This window comes from Rhamphochromis longiceps, linkage group LG15, assembly GCF_057381845.1.
Source record: "Rhamphochromis longiceps isolate RC_006_pf linkage group LG15, R_longiceps_female_GT1.1, whole genome shotgun sequence".
Classification (NCBI taxonomy): Eukaryota; Metazoa; Chordata; class Actinopteri; order Cichliformes; family Cichlidae; genus Rhamphochromis; species Rhamphochromis longiceps.
The window spans coordinates 11,693,431-11,718,731 of record NC_140571.1 but is presented as its reverse complement, the minus strand read 5'-3'; the positions used below and the strand labels follow the sequence as shown (position 1 = coordinate 11,718,731).

At 39.3% G+C, this 25,301-nt stretch overlaps 1 protein-coding gene across 3 annotated transcripts in view; it reads left to right on the top strand.

The window, feature by feature from the left end:
- Positions 1 to 25,301, top strand: part of stxbp5a (syntaxin binding protein 5a (tomosyn)) — a 103,910-nt gene that overhangs the window by 71,732 nt on the left and 6,877 nt on the right. The window contains exons 9-24 of one of the 3 annotated variants that reach the window (XM_085382294.1): positions 2,712 to 2,835; positions 5,203 to 5,281; positions 5,924 to 6,078; positions 7,966 to 8,038; positions 8,295 to 8,442; positions 10,959 to 11,026; positions 12,932 to 12,972; positions 13,246 to 13,466; positions 15,616 to 15,788; positions 16,064 to 16,189; positions 16,563 to 16,714; positions 17,786 to 17,848; positions 19,823 to 19,876; positions 22,152 to 22,202; positions 23,279 to 23,560; positions 24,346 to 24,715. In XM_085382294.1, coding sequence (XP_085238420.1) covers positions 2,712 to 2,835; positions 5,203 to 5,281; positions 5,924 to 6,078; positions 7,966 to 8,038; positions 8,295 to 8,442; positions 10,959 to 11,026; positions 12,932 to 12,972; positions 13,246 to 13,466; positions 15,616 to 15,788; positions 16,064 to 16,189; positions 16,563 to 16,714; positions 17,786 to 17,848; positions 19,823 to 19,876; positions 22,152 to 22,202; positions 23,279 to 23,560; positions 24,346 to 24,715 — 2,180 coding nt within the window. The remainder of the gene's footprint in view (positions 1 to 2,711; positions 2,836 to 5,202; positions 5,282 to 5,923; positions 6,079 to 7,965; positions 8,039 to 8,294; positions 8,443 to 10,958; positions 11,027 to 12,931; positions 12,973 to 13,245; positions 13,467 to 15,615; positions 15,789 to 16,063; positions 16,190 to 16,562; positions 16,715 to 17,785; positions 17,849 to 19,822; positions 19,877 to 22,151; positions 22,203 to 23,278; positions 23,561 to 24,345; positions 24,716 to 25,301) is intronic. The other 2 variants (XM_085382295.1, XM_085382296.1) reach the window with 2 other exon arrangements.

Sequence of the window (25,301 nt, the reverse complement as noted above, 5' to 3'; positions counted from 1 at the left end):
GCGGCCTTTACAACTTATGTCTAAAAATGTATCGTTTCATGCATCTGTTAAAACACTCGACTCCAGCTACATGACGCGCAGCTGGAAACACTTCCCGCAAGTCGAGCTGCCCGAGATTCACAGAATTTACAGAAAATGTTTCATTTTTGTGATTTATATCGTTATCAGGATGATAGAATTCTTATATTGGGATATGAGATTTTGTTCATATCGCACAGCCCTACTCTAAGGTAAAGTGTCATTTAGGGTTAGCCAATGATATTTCAGGGCTGTTTCGGGTCATACTGTGACACAAAACTAATGTGTTTGTTTTCTCCTGTTTTCTATGCTTGTTAGCGTCTTTGTCGCGAGTGTGTATTTGTGTGTCTGTGTGAGGAGGTCTTGTGTAACTGTGATGAATGTAGACAGGATCCTCTCAGCCCCCAAAGACCAATCTGTGAAAAACTGACCTGATGTGATAAATCATGAAATTAGCCTTTTTAATTGGTATTGTTTGATTTGATGAGTGCCATGTGTTTCAATTATCCTGCTCATTTCCAATTAAGCACAGGGCATTGTTGCCTCTTGGGACTGGCGTGATGAACAATGCACTGATAGATTTCTAGAAGTCTGTTAGTGTCAGGGTAACACAGAATGGGCGAATTTTCCAGGGAGGAATATTCAAAAGTGGACTGGACTGCATTGAGGGAAAATCATAGACAGTTTATACCAGTATCCATTATTAGATATCATCTATCCATAAGTATACTTTTAGTGTTGACAACAGAATTTAGATCCCCAGGAGAACAGTCTGCACTTATAACTGAAAGTAAAACTTGGAACATTGATTTCATTTCCACAGTGTGGGATGCTAAACATTTGACAAAATTAGAGATGTGTTCGCACTGTATTCGAGACACCTGCAAATAACTACATCCACACCACCTGCCACTATACACCAGTGAATCACTGGTGTATAGTGAAAAAAAAGTGCTGTCAAACTGTCTCTCCTTCTGGGCTGCTGCATCCAACCATCCCCACCATGTTCTCCACACCGCCGCCCCAGTTTAAAGAGACACAGAAGCCGTTAGTCATCATGTCTATTTATTTCTAACAATCCTCAGGAAGACGAAATCTCCATGAGAAAACCTCAGAACCAAGAGCACATTGGGGGGGGGGGGGGGGTTATTTTACGCTTTATAGCAGACTGATCTCAGTCTCTGATTGGTCTTTAGTTTGTTAAAACCAAGCAGTGTGATCATAAAGGTGATTCAGTCTTTATGATTTTATAAAACATGCCAGGAGAGTCTGTGCAGCACACCACACACTTAACTAGGAAGCAAAAGTATGATACTGTTCACTTTGGAGCACACAAAACAGGTACACCGCTCAGAGCGTGCCATAAGAGCGCTGACTGATGCTATTCCCTTTCATGCAGCTTTTTTCTTAAAACTCAGCAGATTTGGTGAGCCTGACATATAGCACTGCTTATGATTAATGACACACTCAAGGCAAAATTGATATACACCTAAATAAATGGCAGCTGCAATTGGAAGAGATTGACTTAACCTGACCATGCACTCACATCAGCTCTGACAGAGAGGCAGTCATTCATTTCAGATGAGCGATGTGAGACAAGCAGCAGCGCCGAGGACACAAGGCGAGTGGGACCAGTGACAACGAGGGGATTTTCAGACAAAATGCCCTAAATATTAAAGGGCTGATGTGGATGGCTGTCGGCTTCACACATCGTGCAGCCAACATATGGTTTGATGTCAAAATGTTTGCTGGTTTTAATTATCAGCATTGAATACGACGACAAAAGGGCAAGCTTGGCCTTTGCAGATACACTTTGGTTTTGATGTGTTTGTGTTTTGTTGCTAGTACATAAATCATCCCAAGCCAGGCTTACAACAGCAGCAGGACTGTTCAGATGATGGGAAAGATGAGAGGACAGAGAGGGCACCAGCTCTCTCAATCTTGTCTGTCTTTCCCCATTATTCTCTTTATCTGTTAGCTTGTCTGTGAATCACAGATCTGTATCTCCATTTGGTCTTTATTTTCTTCACTTGTGCCCTCTTCTCGGTTTTGAAGCCCTAACTAAAGGTCACCTCTTAAACTTCCTCTTTTGCAACCTTTTCTGTAACTGTTGTAGTTGATATTAAGCTTGTGATTAACTGTATTTCCTTTTAGTAGTTTTTTTTAACCTTTTAAAAAGCTTCTATTGTTCCTCTAGCTCTCAATGATGGACTAGAGTCAAAGCGAAATACTTTTTTTCTTATTTCCACAGTAATTCATGCTAAACCATATGGTCTTGATTGAAGTATTAGCGGTTTTTCAATTATATTGAATATTATGGACACATTTGTCAGAGTAATGCTGTATCTTTATGAAATATGACTCCTAAGTTAATAATATTGCTAATGGAACCATCTAGCTGGGGTTTCTTTTTTCTTTATTTCACATTCAACAAATGGTTCCTATGAAAGCTTTTAATATATGCATTTGTGCCACAGGAAATTTTCTAAAGCCAGGGAGCTCTTTTATCTCACTTCAACCATCTGCGCAAGTGTGCAAAGTCGCGGCCATTTAAGCCACGTATGAAAGTCATGTACCATATGGCTGTGGTAATGCAACAAACTTGTAGTGTGCAAGTTGCATGCTGGCACATAAGGTTTCATTCGAATAAACCACTGCCCCCAACCCCTGCCTTCCTGCCTGTCATTTCTTAGGCTATCCACTCAGTTGCCTGGCATCACGAGGGCAAGCAGTTCATCTGCAGTCACTCAGATGGAACTCTGACCATATGGAACGTCAGAGGCCAGGGCAAGCCCATACAGACAATCACACCACACGGTAAGGAAGTAAAAAAACACACACACACACACTTTATACATACAATGTCACAGTAATTTTTTGGCTTGTAATGATTTCCTTGAACTGGTCTTTTTCAAGGGTTCCTACATTTTTAATGACTAGAACTGGGTGAAGAAGTTTGACTTTATTTTGTCTTTCCTTTAATCCAGACAGGGTCAAAGGTATACGTGCTGCCTCAAATATTTACATACACCATGCACTCACTGATAGGTTAAATGTCCCTTAGCTAGTTTCTAGATGCCTTTGGTAGGTATTAAAAAGCTTTTGGCATAATTCTTGCTGGATATTTCACCGCTCATTGATACAATTCATTTGAATTGGCTGGTTTCCTGGGGAATTTGGAGTTTTTCTTCATTATTTCATCCACTTTGTGCAATATACCAGTACCACTGGTAGCGAAACAGCTGCAGAGCTCAATGCTACCACCTTGTCAGTTGGTACAGTTGGTACAATGTTAGCTTTATAAGCTTTACCTTTACTCTTCTAAACACACCTTTGTCATTATGACCAAATAGCTCAATCTTTGTCACATATGACCATAAAACTTTACCTCACAAGGCATTTGGGTTATTTCTGTGGGCAGCCGAAACCTTCAGTCAAGCTTAAAGGTGTCAGTGGAGTAGGGGCTTCTTTTTTGGTTGGCACCCTCTCAGTCCATGGTGATGTAAAATTCATTTCACTATGGGCAGTTATATTGATGTTCCACCTGTTTGAAGTGATCTTGGTGTCTTAAGTTACTTAGAAATAGCTCAAAACGACCACCATTTAGGACTTTCTCATTGTTCTGAGATCAAAACAATTATTTTTATACATCGAAAGAGAAACTGCCAGTTGTTGTCAATCACAATCACTAATAAGAAGTTAATAGCCCTTACACTTCATAAGTCATTAATCAACTATAGTTGAACTCTAACTGATTTTTCCTCTCAAGATTCAACATTTCTATAATCTTTGACGCACATCGTTTCTGTATAACAATCACCATTATTGAAATTTGACATGCAGTGCATATGGAGTTAATTTATATTGTCTCACAAGCTAGTTGACTGAGGACAGTGAAGAAACTTTCGGTGAAGGGATCAAGACCTCCATGGAGAGTGTTGAGATAAATCTAAAGGGTGTGAGATGTTTATTAGGCTGGAGAATTAAAATATGGGTGGATGGGTTGCAGGTAGACTTTGCTTTAGAGGATCTAAACAAAAAAGTTGGGTGCCACCTGTTCGAATATAGCTTTGGAACAAACATCCATATAGAGTGTGATTGTAACTTTATTTTTTAATTGTTACATAAAAACACTGATTGCCCATGGTCTGATGACTTGACGGTCTTGTAGTGTTGATTATGTTGTTCCCTCTGTAGCCACTCTCGCTGTAGCCATCTCTCAAGTGTCTGCCTACACATGGCTCAATCATTGTTTCCTCATTTCAGGCAGAGGATTATTGTCGGTTCAATTATTTCCTGCCTCTGTTTTCCTTACTTTGTGTGTGCATGTGCGTCCTCTGTTTACTTCCTGCAGAAAGCAAGTCTGCTCTTTTGAAGATGCATTTAATCCATACTCTTCTGTCCCCCAACACACTGACTCACCCCACTTAGTTCACACAGATGAAGCACCTGGAAGAAAAATAGGCGACGGCAACTGGGCAGAGAAAGCAAGAGAGTCAGAAAAAGGGAACAAGAAAAGAAATTAAATCAAAAATTACAACAACTTTGAATCAGTTTTTCAAGCTGATTTTATGTGTCGGGGGTTGCAGAAAAGATTTCACCGCATGGGCTTTTTAATTAGTTGTTTCTCCCACTGCTGCATGCATAATTAGTTTGGTATTTAATGGGCAATTATGCAAATTCCTTTGACATGTTTAAGTAAGGCTTATAAGTCCTCTTTTAATTGTCTTTTTAGATATCCATTATTAAATGGTAGTTATTAAAAAGTGTTCTTTATTATACAGACCTGCCTTGCATAACCTGCATTTGGGGTCACTTTCGCTCTTCAGTAAGACTTTTCATATAAATTCAACTGCTCACTGTACTTTGTGATACAGAAATGCGCACACATAGGCATGCATGTGATGGATGTGTAATTTTATTCCACACTGACACCCCTTGAGGTTTGAAAAGATGGATTCTGTAAATCATCCAGGATCTTTACACCTTTCTTTGCATGTCCCCGTCCTTGAATTTGTCTTTCTTCTCTCTGATGAATAGGTTTCTGTTATTTTGCTGCATACTCTTCAGCACAGCATTTTACAATGCTGCTTCTGGGGGGAAAAAACCCCAAGATGACAGAAGAGACTGGGTGAAGAAGGAGTGAACTGCAAACCAAAGTAACTTCTGTTTGTTCTATTTTAGGAAAACAGCCCAAGGACGGGAAGAAGCCAGAGTCTTGTAAGCCCATTCTTAAAGTGGAGTACAAAACAACTAGAATTGGGTATGGTCCCTCAGTCTCACACGCGTACACATATACTGTTATACACTTGTATAATGCACGTTCACTTGAGCATATTTATAGACATGCATGTGTTTAATGCAGGCAGAGCCATGACAAAAGTCCCCACAAAGCAGCTCAAGTTGCATTTTACTTACATACAGATACTCCTCATGTTTGTAACTTAAGCCAATCATTTAAAACTATATATTTTGTAGTATCAGCTTTTCTTAATCAGCTATTTTGTTATATAAAGCATAAACTCAGAGTTGTGGATACTAAAGACAAGACAAGACAAGCCCAGTCCTCTTTAAATCAAAGTCTTTTGTTTTAACTCCAACCCTGATGTTATTTTGTATGCATGATGACATCTTACTTACAGTATACCATGGTATACATACATTAATATCCATGCAACAGTTCCTGAAAAATTAAGCTCACTGTACTGATTTTTTTCATTTGTAGTCAGATTGACTCATGCTTTAAGTTGTGCCAAGGCTCTTAATGCCACAACAATTTCCTGCTGGCGAAATAAAATATTAAGAGTGTGAACGCACATTATTAAATAAAGCCCCACCATATAAAATGCCTAATATTTTAAAAACCCATTTAAGTAAATAATTGCATGAATGCAACTCATTCCAGAGACCCCTTCATAATCTTTTCTGGTGGTCTGTCCTACGACACGGTGGGCCGGAGGCCTTGTCTAACAGTGATGCATGGGAAGAGTACTGCTGTGCTGGAGATGGACTATCCTATAGTAGACTTCCTCACGCTATGTGAGACACCATATCCTAATGGTAAGTGTGCATACTTTGGTCTGAATGAGAACGTCTGAGAATTGTGGACATTGTTAATTTACTCTTCTTTTGCACTAACACCTGCGGAAATATGCACACAACTTTCTGGTTCTTAATTATGTTGGACAGCCTGTCTGTGTGTGTGAGTGTGTTTCTGTAATAAATCAGAAATTTCCCAAGGGAAAGGATGCTACTTTTCAGTTTTATTATCTGACACATAGGCTATTACATTTTCATTTCATCCCGCTGTGCACAATGCCCTTCAATCTAAATTTAATTATTATTTTATTTATGGTATTGAGGAGCCAACAGCTGGAGCTTACCAGTATGGCCTGTATGTATGTGATCCAGGATGCAATCTCTGCTGCTGTGTTATCTGGCACGTATACAGCTACAGGACGGATTAGTGAATTATGTAAGAATGGCGACTTCATTATGTCACTGACAATCTGATGTCACTGCTCACTGAAATCATCTGGTAATGGACATTACTGGGTCTTTGGATTCCACAATGAATGTTTGTCCACATAGTCTAATAATCCTGGCACAAGTAGATGAGACGGTATCCCTAAATATCATTTATAAACTATATTTGTCAATACAAAGTTGAATATTTTGGATGAATGATAAACTAAACAGACAAACTAGGATTTCTTAAGACAGACAAGGAAATGATAAAAATCCAAACACTGACAAACGGTAGTGTTGGAAATTGAAGAATTTTTTAAGGTGTACTTAGAGTACAGACATATAGGAGACAAATGAAAGAAAATGCCTAAATGCTTTATACTTCAGTGAGGGGAAATGATGTTGTTTTGGTTTGCCATGTCCCCATTTATAGGGAGTAAGTGGTCAACAGATGCGTTGATAGGAAGGTCCAGAGCCTATCTCAGCTGTCTTAGGGCGAGAGGCAGGGTACACCCTGGACACGTCTGCAGTCTGTAGCAGGGCTAGCCCATAGACGCAGACAACCATTCACACTCACATTCAAACCTATGGGCAATTTAGAGTTTCCAAATAACCTATCCCCACTAACTGCATGTCTTTGGACTTAAAGTAATTTAACAATATGTCAAGAAAATCTGCAATGATGATATTTCTGACGATATAAGAGAAATGGTGTTTTATTGAAGCTTGTCATCGAGGGTTAAGACACAGTTTTTGTTCTCAGACATGCCTGGGCTTGTCTCATGGTGGCACACACTAGGAAACATAAACATTTTATATCGCATATGACATTTTATGGCACGTTAGAATTTTTACTTTACATTATCGTGGACGATATGATAGGAAACAACCCTTGTGTTCTGTGACAGCCGGGTCTGGACAAACCTTTAGGGCAGCAAGCTCCAGAGGAGGTTTTGCATGTTTGCCCTCTCCCACAAATTAAGTGGGTCTTTATAACTCCAGTCTGCTTTTGTCAAGGGGCTGTTAATAACAACCAGATTTGGGAAACGCTCCACTTGACACGTTGATTATTGCAAATGTATGAAACTGAAGTAATTTTTGCACTGCAGGTTACAATATATACTGAGCCTCTGCAGAATATGCAGTGGCAAGTAAAATAAAATGAATTTATTCATTACCACAGTTAAAATCTATTATGAGGCACTAATCTTAAAATGGAATATGACATTTTACTCTCAAATCAGACTGATACAAATATTCAACTTGAGCAATATCCCCTACAGTTATAAATTACATAGTATAATAAAATTCTAGCGTTGAGCGTTCCTGCCCTCACATCTTAAGGGCATAGATATAATTTGCTGTATAAAGAGTGGGAAATTCTTCCCATGTGGTTTGCATATTTTAGGGGAGCTCTTTTCTCATGGAATTACAAGACTGATAAAAGTGTGATGTTATGAATCTTTGTGCGGTTTGCAGATTTTCAGGAACCCTATGCTGTGGTCGTCCTTCTAGAAAAGGATTTAGTTGTGATCGACCTTGCACAAAATGGGTAGGTTCAAAAAATGGTTCATTATCTTGACTTTTGTTTCTTAACCATGGGGTAAACTGCTACTTGGCCCAGTAGTACAGCTTGTCACTGTTGTTTATTATTCCTTTCTTTACTCAACATTTTTAGTCAATGTCCAACATTTGTTGAATTGCAGGTATGCAACACTGTGTTTGACCAGTGCAACTGACACCGGCAGACATATTATTTTTATTTAGACTGACTTGTCACTTGAGTATGTGCGGGCTGTATTTAACAGTTATCCAATATTCGAGAACCCCTATCCTCTGACTATCCACGAGTCTCCTGTGACCTGCTGCGAGTACTTTGCCGACTGCTCTGTGGACCTCATACCTGCACTTTACTCTGTTGGCTCACGGCAGAAACGACAGGGCTACAGCAAAAAGGTACTGCACGTTTTATCATTAGATGCCATTATGTGTCCTTCTTCCTCTGACATCTTAATAGAAAATCACTTGTATAACATATCGTGGGTGAAGAAGAGACTTTGGATTAAGACATAGACTCAAAGGGCAAAGCCTCTTTTTTTTTTTTTCAGATTTGCAGTTTTACATGGTTGAAAATATTCATTTATTCTGAGGAGACTAAAAGTAGTGCATCCACCATATATGTTTGTGTTTTTGTTACACTTAAATGTTTCAGCAAATATTAATATGTAATACTAGACAAAGATAACCTCAGTAAATAAAAAAATCTGGGTTTTTTTTTTAAACCAAACCTGGCCTTGTGTGAAAAAGTAACTACCCCTAAACCTAATAAATCCACAGAATATTTTCCCCTAAAATCTTGGAGATTATCAAGATGCGAGACAAGCTTTTGAGTTCTTTTTGGTCAGTACAGATTTTCTCCTTGGGTCTCTCTCATGGATACCATTATTTTGCCAAATCTTTTTAATTGCTGAATCATGAACTCTGACCTTAGCTGAGGCCTGCAGTTCTTTAGATGTTGTTCTGGGTTCTTTTGTGACCTCCTGGTTGAGTTGGCCACTCCTAGGAAGGTTCACCACTGTTCCAAGTTTTCTTTATTTGTGGATAATGGCTCTCACAGCTCGTTTTTTTTTACTGGAGTCCCAAAGCTTTAGAAATATCTTTGTAACCTTTTCCAGACTGATAGACGTCAGTGACTTTGTTTTTTGATCTGTTCTTGAGGTTATTTAGATCGAGGCATTATTCGTTGCTTTTTGCGATATTTTAGATGTAATAAAACAAATAAAAAGAAAGAAGCATATACTTAAAATGAAATGAAATACAGCTGCTTTAGTCAAGGTGGTATGTGAGTCTGCGTGAGAAGGAAACTGCTGTAAAGTAAGTGTCGTCATAAAAAGTGCTGCATGTGTGCGAGTGGTAAGTAAGATGAAAAAGGTGCTACTTAAAATGTTTTTAAAGCAAGAAAGTAATGATAGGGGGAAAAAACACTGTAAATTCATAGATATGTTGCTCTTATTGCACAATAATGAATAAATAAAGGCCTACCTATGGTGTGTAAGACAATTTTAGCAGGTCCCTCAGCTGCAAACCAGGCAGTAAAAAAGGTTTGAGAGCAATAAAAGAAAAAAATATATATCAAAAACAATATCAAACCAGTAACTACGCTTAGTTGCATATATAATTATATAAGCTCGGAAAGCACTAGACTCACATGCCCTTTTTTATGTTGCTGTATTAAAACTTATATAACAATAACGGGTTTTAAATTGCTCGTAGCAGAAAAACAAGGAATAAAGTTGCGTCTAAAAATCTATATTATCAGTGGTCATTTGGGAAACACAAAAAGCTTTCAGTGATCAACTAGACACCTCAATATTTTCGCAGCAAGGTCCAGAGCAGGTTATGTTTGAAATCCAGCTTCTGAGTACAGGCCTCGGGTAGACACCACATGCTAAACAGCCCTATATTTATATTGCCGCTTTGTCAGCATAGCATGCTGTTGTTAGAAATGAAATCAAAGCATGACTGTGTCTCAGAGAGCTGCTATCACAGCTGTTACTGGTGTCAAATGAGTATTTTGGGGAAACGTCACAGAAAACACAAATTATTAGGAAGTTACTGAACTGTAATTAGAAGTCTGAGACTACAAACAACTAAATGCTGCTCCACATTATTGAATGAGGCACGTTTTGAAATATTTTGGTATAAAATGAATTGCAGTAACTCATGAAATAATCATCACAGATTTTTGATGTGATGAACGAAGAAACAGAAATTCCCACAATGCGCCTACATACATAAAGAACAAGAAGGTCACAGGATGAAGGGTAGATTAATACCTCGCTCTACATAATAGGTGAATTTGTCTTAGTCCTCGGAAACACATGTTTTAATGTTTCCATGAAGCCAAATGGACTATATAATAGTGCCGTATTACCTAATGATACTCCCGTCCTCAGTACACCTCCTCTCTCCTCTCATTCTCTTCTCACATCTCTGTATCATTTAAGACAGACCCCCTGCTTTTTCAGCCATTATGTATGCTTATGTTCTTTTCTCTGTTGCCTTGTTCTGGCTTTCTGTCTGAAATGTCAGCATGCACTGACCCAAACTGGCAGCCTAGCTTCTTCCTTTTTTTTTTTCCTGTTAAGCACAAGCCTTACTGAGCTGCGGGAGGGTATTCTCACATAAAGATCACCGTGAGTCATCCCGTTGACCTTTGTATGTGTCAACGTGTTCATAGCCAAACCCCCGCTAACACACATGGAGACGCACACCATAATCGCAAGACACACTGAGAGACGTACACCAAGGACTCGCGCTTGTTTTCCTGCGTGCACTCACACTTGCGCTGGTTTATCATGTCATCTATTTGCACAATCAGTGTGTTCATTGACACCTTGTTTACTGACATAGTGATTCCTGTACGATCTCATTTACTAAGGTAACGCGTGTGTTGTCTGCTGTCTGTCCAGGAATGGCCCATCAGTGGTGGAAACTGGGGTCAAGGCATACAGAGCTACCCAGAGATCATCATCACTGGGTAAGACACTAATTTCATTAGTGTTATCTTTATTATCCTGCACAATTGCTTTCCCCTCTCCTGCACTGTCAGGTCACCAAGTTTTTATATATTCCCATCATGTGCACTTTGCTCCCATTTGATGCTTATTATCCCTCTCAAAGCTGTCAACAAAGGGGGCCAGGGGTGGGGGGTGGGTGTTTTTTACAGAACACATGCAGGAAAGGAGTGACATTGAGGTATGGGTTAGGCAGTAGGAGGCCCTTGCTCCTCTCCTTCCTCCTTGTCTCTTCTCCCCCATGTGCCACATTATTATTCTGCCCAGGTTTTTTTCCTTCGAAGAGTGCCACAGCCTGCACAGTATTTCTCTCCCTCTCCACTTAGCTGAATTGCCAACAAAACAAAGAAGAAACATAGCCAAATGACATGCATTTTTTTGTGACACCAAATAGAAAATCTGTCAATTATCAATACGAAAGCATTCTTTTATAACACATATTGATGTTACGCCTTTATGTTTGTCTAGAAGTGCTTGGATATTAATGGATTATTGAAGGTTTTCTTCTTCTAATGTTTGTTAGTGAGTTGGGAACCCGTGTATGTCTAGAATATATCTCCTCGTTATATCATTAGGACGTCTTGTGATCTGAATTATGTTGATATTGCTTTGGAGCTGTTCAGATGCCCGAATACTTCTGGCTATATATTTATTTCTTACTGTTATAGTTATGAAAAAAAATCACAAATGACAGCGCTGCGAAGAAGGCTTGAGTTGTCTCTAATTACCTCTGCCAAAATGTTTTTGGTAGTGTTTACATGCATGCGTATCGTTCTGTCTCTAAATATGATAGCTTGAGAAGTTTTGAATAGCTTTGTAGGGGTGTAGAGTGGGGTCATGTGAACAAGTGTAGTGTGTATTATTAACAAATAGAAACTGCTGTATGAAGATTTAAATTATGCTACGTTTTGCCTCTCCTTGAAGGTCAAAAGATTGGTCTGAAGGTCAGAGTGATAAAAATGCAATATAGAACTATTTTTTTTGTTTGTATTGACAGCATATAGGCATATATGAAATGACATATGGGGATTCTAAATGTTACTACTTTAGTAATGAGAGCTTATTACAGTATATTTCTAACTAACTAGAAATAGCTCATTCTCTTTATGTTGACAATACCTTCTTTAAAAATATAATGCGTTTTGGGAACAACTTGAAAGAATACACAGATACCAGTATCATTATCTAAATGTTCACTATACAAACAGAAGAAGAAGAAATGTCAGCATCCTTTTAACAGTAGAAGACATTTTATAAAAGTTTTGACTTATTTGATCTTTAAGAAGATGTCAGAGTCCCAAAGAATACCTATATGTTATCAATACAAAATAATGGCAGCAACAAACATGTTTTAAATAGCTCTATATAGCATCATTATCACTTTGACCTTCACATCAATCTATTGATGCTTTGGAGATGGTACTGTATTGCATGGTGGATCAAACCATGACATAGGCTTGTCACTTCTTCATTTGCACTCCACTTCACTCCACTTGTCCAGTTTCCTCAGATTTTTCAAGAACACACCGCACACCAAGTTTTCGGGTAATAGCTCTTTGGGAATCAGCTTGTTGGTTTCAAAGAAGAGACGTGTGGCTGATGTAAAGGATTTTTTAAGGGATAAATAACTTCCCTTTCAGTCATTTTACCCTCTAAGTGTATTTTGATTTTCTCACTTCTCATGAGATTTGATTGTAAAAGCTTTACTATGGCAAATTCTGACACATTTTTGTTACCAGGGCTGATATTGTTTTCTTTCCCTGCAAATGTTACAAATTGGCTGGTGTTGTTTGCTCACATAAAAAGTCAAAAGTTATAACTGACATGGTCCTTCATTTGTGTCTCGTGTCACTCCCATGCATTTCCAGGCACGCTGATGGAACTGTGAAGTTCTGGGATGCCTCTGCAAGTAGGTTAAGCTCATAAATTACAAATATAGTTTATTTTATTGACTATTTTATTAGCTTTTAAACAGAAAAAGTCAAAGGACACTTTGAGTTTCAATTTAACTTGGAAGAAAAAGGAGGGAAGTCAAGAAAGAAAGAAAACAGAATGACTTTGAAAATTTAAATGACACTTTGTTTTTTACTCATTCATTTAAGCCTGTAAGAGCGTCTCCTTTAGCATAGGCTTCAATATAGCTGCTCCTCCTGATGTTATTTCTTTCCTCCTTTCTTTCTAGTAATGCTCCAGGTGCTCTATAAACTCAAAACAGCCAAGATATTTGACAGGAACAGGTCTAAGGAGGACAAGGGCAGCACTGAGGTGTCAGATGAAGACCCCTTTGCCATTCAGATCATGGCCTGGTGCCCTGAGAGCCGGATGCTGTGTGTGGCCGGTGTGTCAGCCAATGTTATCATCTACCGCTTCAGTAAGCTGGAAGTAACTACTGAGGTGGTTCAGGTGGGTATCAGTCTTCAGTTTTACCTTTAGCCTCAACTTCCAGGAATTTCATGTTTTTCTTAATCATCTTTTGTAATACGTGGCTTCCTAATGCCTGCCTGCAATAAATGCCTGTTGTTCACTGGGTGCATTGTCAGAAATATGTTGTAGAGCTGTGGGCTACTATTTGTTTTGTTTTTGGTCCATCGGTTTGCCTCGGAGGAGAACTAAGTTATGAGATACAAAGAGCTGAAGTGAAACAGTGTTAAAAACAATGAAGTGTCCACTGCAGCCACTGTTTGTACTTTTCACACTCCCTTCCCTGTTCTTATGTCAAAAACAAGATTATCTGCAAAAAAGTGATTGTAGATGTTTTTTATGTTTCATATAATTTCTTAAAATTGGTAAATAGGCCGTAGTCAACAGGATTTACAAAGCACTGGAGATAAAATTAAGAAATTACCTGTTTTGCGATTATTTTTATAACTCTGCGTTATTGTACCTACTCAGTTTTTTACATTATAATCTATCTTGTCCTTTTTGACCACTTAGTGTATCTTTATAGAACTTTCATGACATATTTGTTGTAGTTTCTGTTGCCTTTTTCTCCAGATTTTGGTTAAAAAGGACATTTTTAATATCTAGGATTATTCTTACCTGGATAAATAAAGGATATATAAGTGTGTCTTTACAGCTTGACAGAAATGTTCTTTCTGGCTCAAAATGATTTCATCGTTCATAATACGTCTGACAAATTATCGGCCAAAAGTCATTTACAACACTGCAAATGAAGGCAATCACTTTCTGGCATGACATCAGCCCACTCGTCAACCAATCTGCATTTGACCGATGCACAGTGTCATCCACATTCGTCTGGCAGTGGTTGGTTTTCGTCGCTCCAAAACCCCTCTCCGTAAGCAAACGGACACAACTGCGGTATTATAAATTAAGCATCAGATGTTGAGGCATATGCACAACCACATGAACTCAAAGATCTGCCTAGTCAAAGGCAGTATGGTTACCATGCCAACAGACAGGGCAGTGAACAAGCAAAGCTAGACCATCATTATGACCTGCTTTGATAGCGATGTAAATGCTAATGGTGGTGTGATGCGAGCGGGTGCTTAATGAAATAAAGAGAAATGCCGTTATTATCTCCGCGTATGCTCACAGCTTCTGTATTAGCGTGAAACTGTGCATATATGCTTTGCTGTTGGTTGTGGTAGCAAAGCAATAAAATAGTGTCTAGCATGAGATTATCTTTCTAGTCCTGGCAACATATTTCTTGTGAACAGTCATTGCTGAGGTGCTGTTGCAGCAGACTTCGCAGTGTTCACTTGTCAATCAAAGCATGTGGGTGGCACTGTGGCGCGTTTAGCTGATGCCCTTTTTGTGTTCAGCACTGTTTGTCCTAAATGCCCAAATGTTTTGTTCTTTCAAACAAACAGCGAGAAGCAATTATGAATTTATAGACTTCAAGTGCCTTGCTTAGGAGCCTCTTAGTAGCTGTTGGAAGAGATTAAAAATCAGCTACGTTCATGTTTGAAAGCTTTGCAGTTTTCTGTGGGTAAATGACAGTAAGCATTGATGCACGCAGAAGAGAAATGTTAGAGCCCTTAGTCCTAAACGCCACATGCTGTAATGTGGATCAGAACGCTACATGCAGCAATGGCGAGCAGTAATTAGGCGAAACAGCCCGTGTTAGAACAAGGTCAAACACCTCTAAATAACCTTGCAGAAATGAAGGTAGTCTCTGAACAAGGGCACTGATCACTCTTCACTCCCACATGTCAGTGGGGCTAATGAGACTGACAGAATGCAAAAGAGAGGAGCTGATGAGTTTGCGTGTGTATCGGTGTGTGTGAATCGTACACGCGTGTCTCTGCGAAGGCGCGGGTTGCAAAGGGGTAGCCTGAAGGAGGACTCAGAAGGAATGAAACATCGCAGTATTGGAGGACCTCTAAGACTCTCAATCTTCCCACACAAACATCAAACACCTCCTTATCATCAAAGTGACTCTGCGATCGCATATGAAAGCCATTTAGCGACACAGTCATCATGTCCTGAGGAATTATTATTTACAATAATGTAGAAGAGGAAGTTTCATGATGTTCCTCGTTTATAATGTGCATGTTAATATGTGCACCTGTGTGTATGTCCTCTCATCCAGTTGCTAGAGGTGCGAATGCAGTACGAGCTGAATGACATAGAGTCTCCAGATGGCGGGGGTGAACAGACATCGGCGCTCCCGACGCCCGGTGCCTCTCCTCAGACAAGCGGCCCACCTTCACACCCTTCCACCAGCAGCAACAACTCTGATGGAGGCAACATACCCTGCCTCAAGTATGAAACACATACACACATATATAACTTTAAGGAGAGGGAGAGAGAAGCACTCGCATAAACGCTCATAAGCTGCAGGAGCACTTGCACACATACTCATGCACACAAGAGTCTTGCCTTTTGCCTCAAGCACACTCGAAGCATTCTCAGCCACAGCCTCCCCAACATTCCCCTGCAGCCACTCAATACACAACAGCTTCACAACCGCAGCTGCGCCCCTCGTCATTCTTTTTATGAAACCTTTTTTTTTGTCTATGGCCTCCTTTCATCCACAGAGTGCGCAGTACTCCATTGAAGCAGTCTCCAGGTTACCAGGTAGATTTGGTGGTCCAGTTAGTGTGGGTGAGTGGAGAGCCTCCTCAGCAGATCACAAGTCTGGCCGTCAATTCCTCCTACGGCCTGTAAGTACACGCAAGCCTTAACTGAAACTAGAAGCATTTTCTGGGACTTTGCTGGGATTTATGCTATTTATGTTAAGACGCTTAATCTGAAGGTAAAAAGCAACATTAGCAAAGTTAGCGCAAATCAAATTGCAGGCAAAATCGTCACAGATACCGGTGCTGTTCAAGAAGTTACTGCTCAAGTCCTGTCGACACAGTTCAGCAGCTACGGGAATTTAAGAGATTCCACCTGATTTTGGGCTTCAACTACAATGTTTACGTATTCCAAAACAAAATCAAATCTCCTAACTGTAACTTTCCGTTATTCTTGTTTTAAAAACTTTCACCCCTCCTTTTCTTCCCACTTCTTCTTTACTTTGTTGCCAATCCCCAGAGTGGTATTTGGCAACAGTAACGGTCTGGCAGTGGTGGACTACATCCAGAAGACAGTAGTCCTCAACTTGGGGACGGTCGAGCTTTATGGCTCTAATGACCCCTACCAGAGACAGCCCCGGTCGCCAAGAAAGACGCGACAGCCTTCTGGAGGTAATAAAAAGAGAGAAGATTGAAGCCAGAAAGAAAAACATTTTATTCATTTTTCTGAGCATGACAGCTTTTTTTTTTTTTTTTTTGCCAGAACAGCTCACCCCACAGTTCTTTAGTTCCCGTTCTAAACTGTAAACTGATGCAAATATGAGAATGAATAAAGTGACGACACGCTTTGAATGCACAATGATGCTCTCTTTCTTGCTTAGTCTACAATGCTGACGCATGATTGAGCGATGACGACCAAATACTCGCTCTCTCTTTGTGCTTCGATTGACTTTCTCTCTTTGTTTATCCGCCTCTCTCTTTCTCTTTGCCTCTCATTCACATACCCACTCTCTCGCAGCCCATCCCTTTTCCACGCATCCCTTCCTTTTTACTATTGTCTACCACGGACAGCGAACGGTATCCTTTCCAGTAAGGACACACTGCCACCACGTGTCAGAAAACAGCAGTGCATGTTTTGATACTGCCGCAACGTCACGACAGTTTCCTGTCCATACTTGAGCAAAAGTTTGATTAATGAATTTAGCAAAGTGTGTCCACGTGGGTTGAGAGATTTTTATGCTGTATGCAAAGCAACCACACATGCAAGTAAAGACTCAAAGTACTGTATGTGTAAACATCCGAATGTTCACAAAAGGCTCACATTAAATACTCGCAGAGCATCTGGTGTCACTAACTGGTGAGCAGTGGGCTGGCACTTGTCAGTGGTTGGCAAGTGTGAGCAGTAATCAGGCATCCAGCTGTGTTGCTCTGCCAATAGGGACTTCTGTCTGCTTGGCTTTCTGCCTCACAGAACAATGTCACACACAAATAAACACACTTATACTCAAACATGCATGCGGGAAAGGGAGGAAGTAGCATTTAAAACTGGATAAAGAAAACTAGAGACCTTGATAGTCTCTGACAGATGGCGGATGAGACTGCACATAGATCCTAGCCAAGGCGACACTAAAATATAAAGTTAAAGAAACATATTTTTTATGCATACGCAGAGTGAACAGCCAATATTTTTTTTTTTTGAAAATCCACCTGATTTTTGTTTTGATTATGTCATCTCTCATACAGGTCTTTGTGACATCAATGAAGGCTCGGCTACATCGGAGGACCGCTGCAAGTCGCCTACTTCAGGTAACATATCTTTCAGCTTGTCATTGAAAGAGAGGAGTGGCGAATATAGCAGAAATAACAACCAAACAGTAAAGCAGTCAGAAATATACCTAGAAAACCACTTACGTGTGCTGGGAGGAAGATTAATGTTTCAAAATAGCCTTTACGGTTATTAATGTTGTAATGAAGTTGTTGCTCATCAAACTTGAACTCTAGAAGTTTCTTCTTTTTTGAGTCATTCACGTGTTTGGCTTCATTCAACCTCTTTCTTTAAAAATGCACTATTTCAGTTAAATATTGCACATTTATGGATTTATAATAGTTTTGCCATATGTCCATGCTTTTTTCTTTTTTTTTTTACCACTTTGCAGAGTTGAAAAAAGGGGAATACGTCATTTATAATCTCACTCCGTATTCTGAAAAACTGGGTTACATAGGCTGTAAATGCATCCGGGGACTGATGGTAATTCACTGAGGCTGCTCGAAATTATGGGAAAACCAAACTCTGCATTCTGGTAGAGAAACCTATTCATTTACATGAATATTAGTAGGAAAAGGGGCTTCACATATTCCGTAGCACTGAAATTCCATGCTTTTTGATACTCACAAATATATTGCATGCCAAGATTCTTGATTATTTTTAACTTGGATTTCGATAAGGGTGCGTCTTTCAACATTTCCCTGTGTCCGGATGCAGTGTATTGAAGCAGATTCGTCTAAATGTATTGCCAAATTAAGCAGTTTTTGTGTGTATATGACATTTAGACAGCAAACTCAATAGAATGTACTAGAACAAAAACACAATCCACTTTATGCTGCACTATCCCACCTCTGATTTTAAATATTCAGCCTTTTGATGATCTACTGCTTTGTGATATGCAGGAACAAGATTCCCCGTTGCTCTTTTACTTGCTTCCATCTTAATCTGCGTCATTAGTATTTCATCTGAAGGCGCTTGAAGAGAGAACAGCCTAGGTTTATCTCATTATGGGTAACTTGGCATTACCACAATGAAAATAAGGAGCTTTTTAAAAAGGTCAGACAGAAAACAAATCACAGAGTCTGCTTGCTGCTGTTTCCAGGTATGATGGCTGTCCCAGTCTCTGTGTCTGGTGCCACCAGACTGTGATGTGATACATCTGTCTGCTTTGCTATACTCATGGGACAGGGAGAGAAAAAGAGTGCTTTCCTACAAAACTCTCTCTGTAATCTAGGTTTTAAGTGTGAGCCAGTTTGTTTTAGATTTTTGTTTATTTCCTCTCTCTGTCTCTCTTTGAGTATTTGTGGTATGAATTCTGCAGAGGAATAATGTAACGTTTGTAGGATGGCTTGTTTTAGACTTAAATACAGTGTAAATGTGGATGGCCTGGCTTGATTTATTTCCCAGTTCTTTACATTGTACGAGAATAATTTACATCAGAAGACAGAATCAGTGTTCCTTCAAAAAGAAAGGTGCCGTTGACATTACAAGCCAATTTCTGCTCAGAACAAGTAAGCACATCTGTGTTTGGTTGATTATTTCTTTGTTTTAACTATGCTTGGCAGTAAATCTTGGAAAGCCTGTTTATTTCCCCTTAATTGGTGCCACATTTGTAAGGAAAATGCATTTGTGGGTTGAGCAGCAGAGTATGGGTTGTGCCACATTTGACTGATCTGGATAGAGCCACAGGGCAACTTTAAGCTGGTGTTCCATAAAACCATTTTGAGTGAGCCTTAGTACAATCTCCAAATTGAGGGCCAACATCCATATAATGGGGGATTTCCAAATGCATTTTCCTTACAAATGTGGCATCACTTAAGGGTAAAAAAACTGCCTCTCCAAGATTTTTTGCCAAGAAGCATTGTTACAACAAAGAAATAGTTGACCAAATAAATATTTACTCAGTTTTTGTGCTAATACACACACGCACTGGGGTAATGGGGTAAAAATGGGTGTTTTTCTAACTGCGCATTTACTCTATTTTACTCCTCCCTCCTCCCCAACACCCTCAAAAGTCTTGATGTCAAACAGCAATCTACACCAATTCTACAATGGAGGTGGTAGAGGAGGTAAGATTGGGCAAAAATGTCTATCAGAGGCTGTTTAGGCAGGAAAAAACGTGGTCTAGATTTGGTGCCCCTGTTTTGTTTCCCTTTTTTTCTTTTTGTGGAGAAAGTGTCTCTGTCTTCCTTTGTCCATACTCACCACAGTGGGAAGAACTAAAGTAGGGAACAGAGAGCTGACGTTCCTCTATACTCCTGGGTTAGCTTCTATTCAACTATCTTTGAAGCCACTTTGTATTTTAACATAAATGAGTATTCTTCATTTGAAATGACAAGATGCTCATATTTGATATTTGAGCACAGAAGAGTAATATACGAAAACTATATTCTAAGGATTCAGAGCTTGTGAAGCAAAAGCTTACCTGGAAGGACGGTGGGACTGCAGTTTTCTTGAGACACCTTACTTGTCAAATATACTGTACATATTGCATGCTACATGTATGTAGCACGAGTGTCATATTGTAAATGTGCCTGCATCTGATACTTGTCCCAACTAATTGTACGAAGTTTGATGATACCATTGAACAGAGAGCAATTCGTCTGTCTGATTTTGTCTTTGTCCAACTTCAGTGTGTGTTGATAAAACTTTGTAAAAGTACATTTAAACTAAGTGAGCAAGTCAAAAAAGAGGATTAGCAAAGGAAGGATTCGGTATCTCATACAAGTGACAGTGAGTAAGTACAATATCCACACCAATCAGCGACAGCATTAAAACCACCTGCACAAATTTCTTTTGGTCATTGTGATGACATAGCAGCCCTGACTCTTTAGTGTCTCACATTTTGACAGTGGAGCCCTCTGTTGATCAGGCTTACTCAGGCACATCCCATGGGTATTGGGAGTTCAACATCTTGGGCTCATTGACATGCTGCTTGAGCTATTGCTGATCACTTTCTGCACTTCTGGGGAGGCCTCTGCCTTTCAGGATCGCTGTTGCCATGTCCAATACGCTTGATTTCCAGCAAAGTGTAGGGTGGGTGAAACATGCCAAAGTAACGTCCACGTGAACATCAGGAGGCAAAGTTTGGGGATTGCTGTCGTCATGTCCGATATACTTGGTCTCTAGCAATGTGAAGGTGGGTGAACCATGCCAAAGTAACGTTCACGTGACTGTTGAGAGCCAGCTTTTCAGAGTACAAGATAATTGTTGTTAACAACGTCTCGTAAATAGTTTTAATGTTGTGGCTGCTTTGTTTGTGCTGGATTATTTGTCTTTGCTTAGCCTGGTCCGGAAACTGATGTTGTCCTCCTGAGTCCTTTTAACACCTGATTATTCACAGTGCAATATTTTTACAATATCCCCAAAACCCACATATGTGAGTTCAGTATTTTAGTTTAGCTTAAAAAAATCTTGATAAAGTCAATAAAATTCCCCCAATTTCCAGCATACTAGAGAACAGAAATCAAATCATCTGGATAAATCATGCATGTATGGATAGCATATGCACGTTTTGGGCTCTAAAAGTTGGTCTACACCTTCATAAGTACCGTAGACGGGCAACAGCAAGATTTTATGTTCTCCACTTAGCTTAAAAAATAAAACGCTAATGATAAAAAGCCAAAATAATCAAATTCAACTCAAATACTTGAAGGTATTACGAATGTTGCAGTTTTTTTTAAAGGAACTTGTATGGATTTCTTTATGTATTGTTTCTGGCAGTTTAAATTGCAAGACAGTCATAACTCTATTACCTGAATGTCTCATTTTATCGTCCTTCTTCTTTTTCCTACAGACAGAGAAAATAATATTTAGGACTTTCATTCACTGCTATTTATATTCACTCTTCTGAAAGATGGAATGCTTTACAAACTAGTACTGAAAGTATATAACCAGCAGCAGGTTTAACCATCCTTTTCACTATGTTTTCTTCCATCTCTGGTTCATTTTTTGTTTCTTGTTACTTCCTTCTTCTTGCTGCATGCTCCTTTGGCATGAAGGTCCTGAATGGCCGTGCAGTTTTGACGTGTGTCTTACCTGTCCTGTCTTTCAGGGCATTGTGCAAACAGACGTCACCTCTTTTGTTTAGTCTGTAACAGCATGCCTCTGTGATACAGAGGGTCGTCTCTTAATCCTTATGCAGTGTCTCCTCCTGTCTAAAGCATTTTGGCTCTCCTATTCTATAAAACAATCCCTTGGCACTTGTTCAACAGTCTTCTGTCATTTTGGTGTATTTCAGGTGTGTGCACAGTCCTAGTCCAATGCTAGATTAACTAGCTTTGCATGGCATCGTGTGTTAGCTTAGACATGTGTTTGTAAAGAGGGATGTTCTCTTTTTTCCAGCAAAGATGTCACGGAAATTAAGCTTGCCTACTGAGCTAAAGCCAGACTTGGGTAAGCCTTGACTTCGTGTCTCCAAACAATTTGTATGAAATGCAATATACTTTTCTCGCTCTGACTGGACTCCATCACTTTACATTAGTCCAGTTTTTTTTCTGGTTATTAGTCTCAAAATTGGCAAGCTGTGCAACTGTTCTCTTTAGTTTGCATGCATCAAAAGTAGCACTGATCTGAACTGAATTAAAATGATTGAACTCAATCAAATTGTTGGAAATGAACCCTTGCTCACACTTCTTTTGACCATGGTGGGGGTTAAAGCAGAGGTCAGTGGTGCTAAGCTAAACTTTTTACACCCCATCTCACTCTAAAGCTTTGTGTAACTTTTGCAGCTTTTCTTTTCTCTTGTGTGTTTTTCATGGCTTTCTTTTCTCTGTCTGATTGGTCCTTCAAAAAAAATAAAATAAAATAATATCAATACAACTTTTTTTCTGTACAACCTTCTTCCCAAACATGGAATATTGTTAGGTTTCATGGGTTTAAAATAAGATATTCACCTGTATGCTTGTTTAATGATCTCAGTGTTATGCACATTTAACTTTCGTAATGTGCCAAACAGCTGGTTTATTTTATAGTAATAAAATTGTGTTAAATTGATGGCTCTTGTATAATGTAAGGGAACTGCAGTGATGTTAAATCATCAACAAATAGGTCTTAAATGATGCTGCTCTGTTAAAAAAGGCAATTCAACTTATGAGATCTGTTTTTCCTAGAAAGACAAGACCACTAACTATTTACTTTTATTTTGCCACTAGCTGTTAAAAGTGCGAGTCGACTTTCTTTCTCTCAATTTCCAGTATCTACATTATCAGTACTAAAATCAATCATTTATAAACAAATAAAAATGCTATTACTGGTATGCCTTGAATTTGCTTTGAAAAGTGTAAATCCATTTGCATTTAACTTCCAAACTCTTTCTTTTAAGGCAGTAAGAAGCTAGTGATTGTTATGTTTCTATTTTTTTCATTATTTATTTATTTTTTTTAGCATATTTTGTGCCAACTTCTCCATTGTCTGTCTTGCAATAATACTTTTTTGCAGGTGCTTTACCTCTCTGTTTTTTCTCCTTACTGTCCTCCTGTCTGTATGCCCGCCGCGGGGTGCCAACCCATTAGACCACCGGGACAACTCTTTCAGCCGCTCACGCTCGTCCAGTGTCACCAGCATCGATAAGGAAGCACGAGAGGCCATCAGCTCATTCCACTTCTGTGAGACTTTCGCTCGGAAGGGGGACAGCATTTTGACACCCTGCCTGTATGTGGGCACCTCCCTGGGAACTGTCCTGGTTCTGGCTCTCACATTGCCACCTGCTGGAGAGCAACGGCAACTGCAGCCAGTTATCCTTTCACCTGCCGGTGGGTAAAGCAATCTCAGATGGGAGGGAGGGAGGGAAATTAGAGTGTGAGAGGTTTTTTTTGTTTTTTTTAACGGCAATAAAGACCAAACTTGGCAACCCACTCTGTAAATTTTAAGGAAAAACAGTACACAATGATTTTTAAATGTTTAAGTGAAAATGGACCAAAAATGGTACACATAAATACAGTATGACCAATTTATCTCTGCTAATAGGCTACATACCAGAGGCTTTTAAGGTGGCTTTAATCAAACCATTACTTTAAAGTAGGCACTTTAGTCATTTATTTACTAATTACTGACCTTATGACTAATTCCAAAAGTTCTTAAAATAGTTGTTTTAAATATACGGTGTGATCATATGCAGATCATTGGATTATACTGTTTATCATGTGTATATTTTAGATTTTTCCTGTTTCTCAAAGAAACGAATTTCATATATTGTTCTACTTCTGTGTGTAAGTTTTTAGGCCTGCCTCTTCTTCTTCTTTTGTCCTCTACTTGTCCTCTACTAAACTGCAGGAGTGTCTTAAAGATATAAAGGATATGAAGGCCTTGATAACTTGTAATTTCCTATCGATATATTCAGTCAAAACTTTAGTTTTTGTATTTAAAAATCTGAGGCAGCCAGTGTCTAGCCTGATACTTATTTTGAATGGCATTATCTCGGCGTCCATCACTGAACTTTGGAGTCATTTTTCACCAGAACACACTAAGCATTTCCAAAATGCAGCAGTCCTCTGGAAATATAATGTTCCAATAGATTTTTTTTCCTCCTGTTCACCAGGTATGTTGGTACGGCTGAAGGGAAGCATCTTGCGGATGGCCTTTATAGACTCCACGGGTTCTCAGCTGCCATCTGCATATGAGCCTTGGTATGAACCCAACGTTACAGCAGACGGCGAAGAAAGAGAAAAAGTCCGTAAGCGCCGGCCCGTCTCAGTGTCCCCTTCCACCTCCCAGGACCTCAATGAGAGCCAGTATGCTGTAGTGTGTTCAGAGAAACAGGCCAAAGTCATTGCCCTTCCTTCCCAGTCCTGCATCTATAAACACAGTATCACAGAGACCTCCTTCATCTTACGGGCAGATGTGGTGCAGATGAACCAAGGCATGTGCGTGGCTTGTTTCTGTGCCAACGGCCACATCATGACCCTCAGGTAAGGCTACATCTAAAGTCAGGCAATGTTTCAACCAATACATGCAGTTAGAATTAAGAATGTTTGCTCTCCCCTCTATCAAGCATGGCATGTCTATATATTTATATACATGAACTGGAATTGACTTAACAAAAGAAGCAGGAGAGCAAATAATTTTGCTCATATTTGTGCTTGTTGCAAAGACTTTCCACACAAAATCTGTAAACTGTGTACAGCGAAAGCTGCCATATGGTAAGAAAGAGGACAGGTACATACAAAAATTGGGGTCATAATTTAATTTGGTCATAATTTGCACCTGTTCATCGAAATCCAGAGGTGTTTTTTTTATAGTATACAGACTTTAATTAGTTCAGATCTTAAGTTCAGATTTTTTACTTAGAATCTGGACTTTGATTTTAGAAATAAAAATTTTTTCCAGACTGAATTTTCAGAATTCGAACTTTAATCTCAGCATTCTCACTTTTTTTCACACTTTGTACTTCATTTTTAGAATTCAGACTTTGTATCATAATACAGGCTCTTTCTGGACTATGTTAAAAGCAAGGATAAAGTGCCAAACACCAGGCAATGCTGGACATTTTATTAG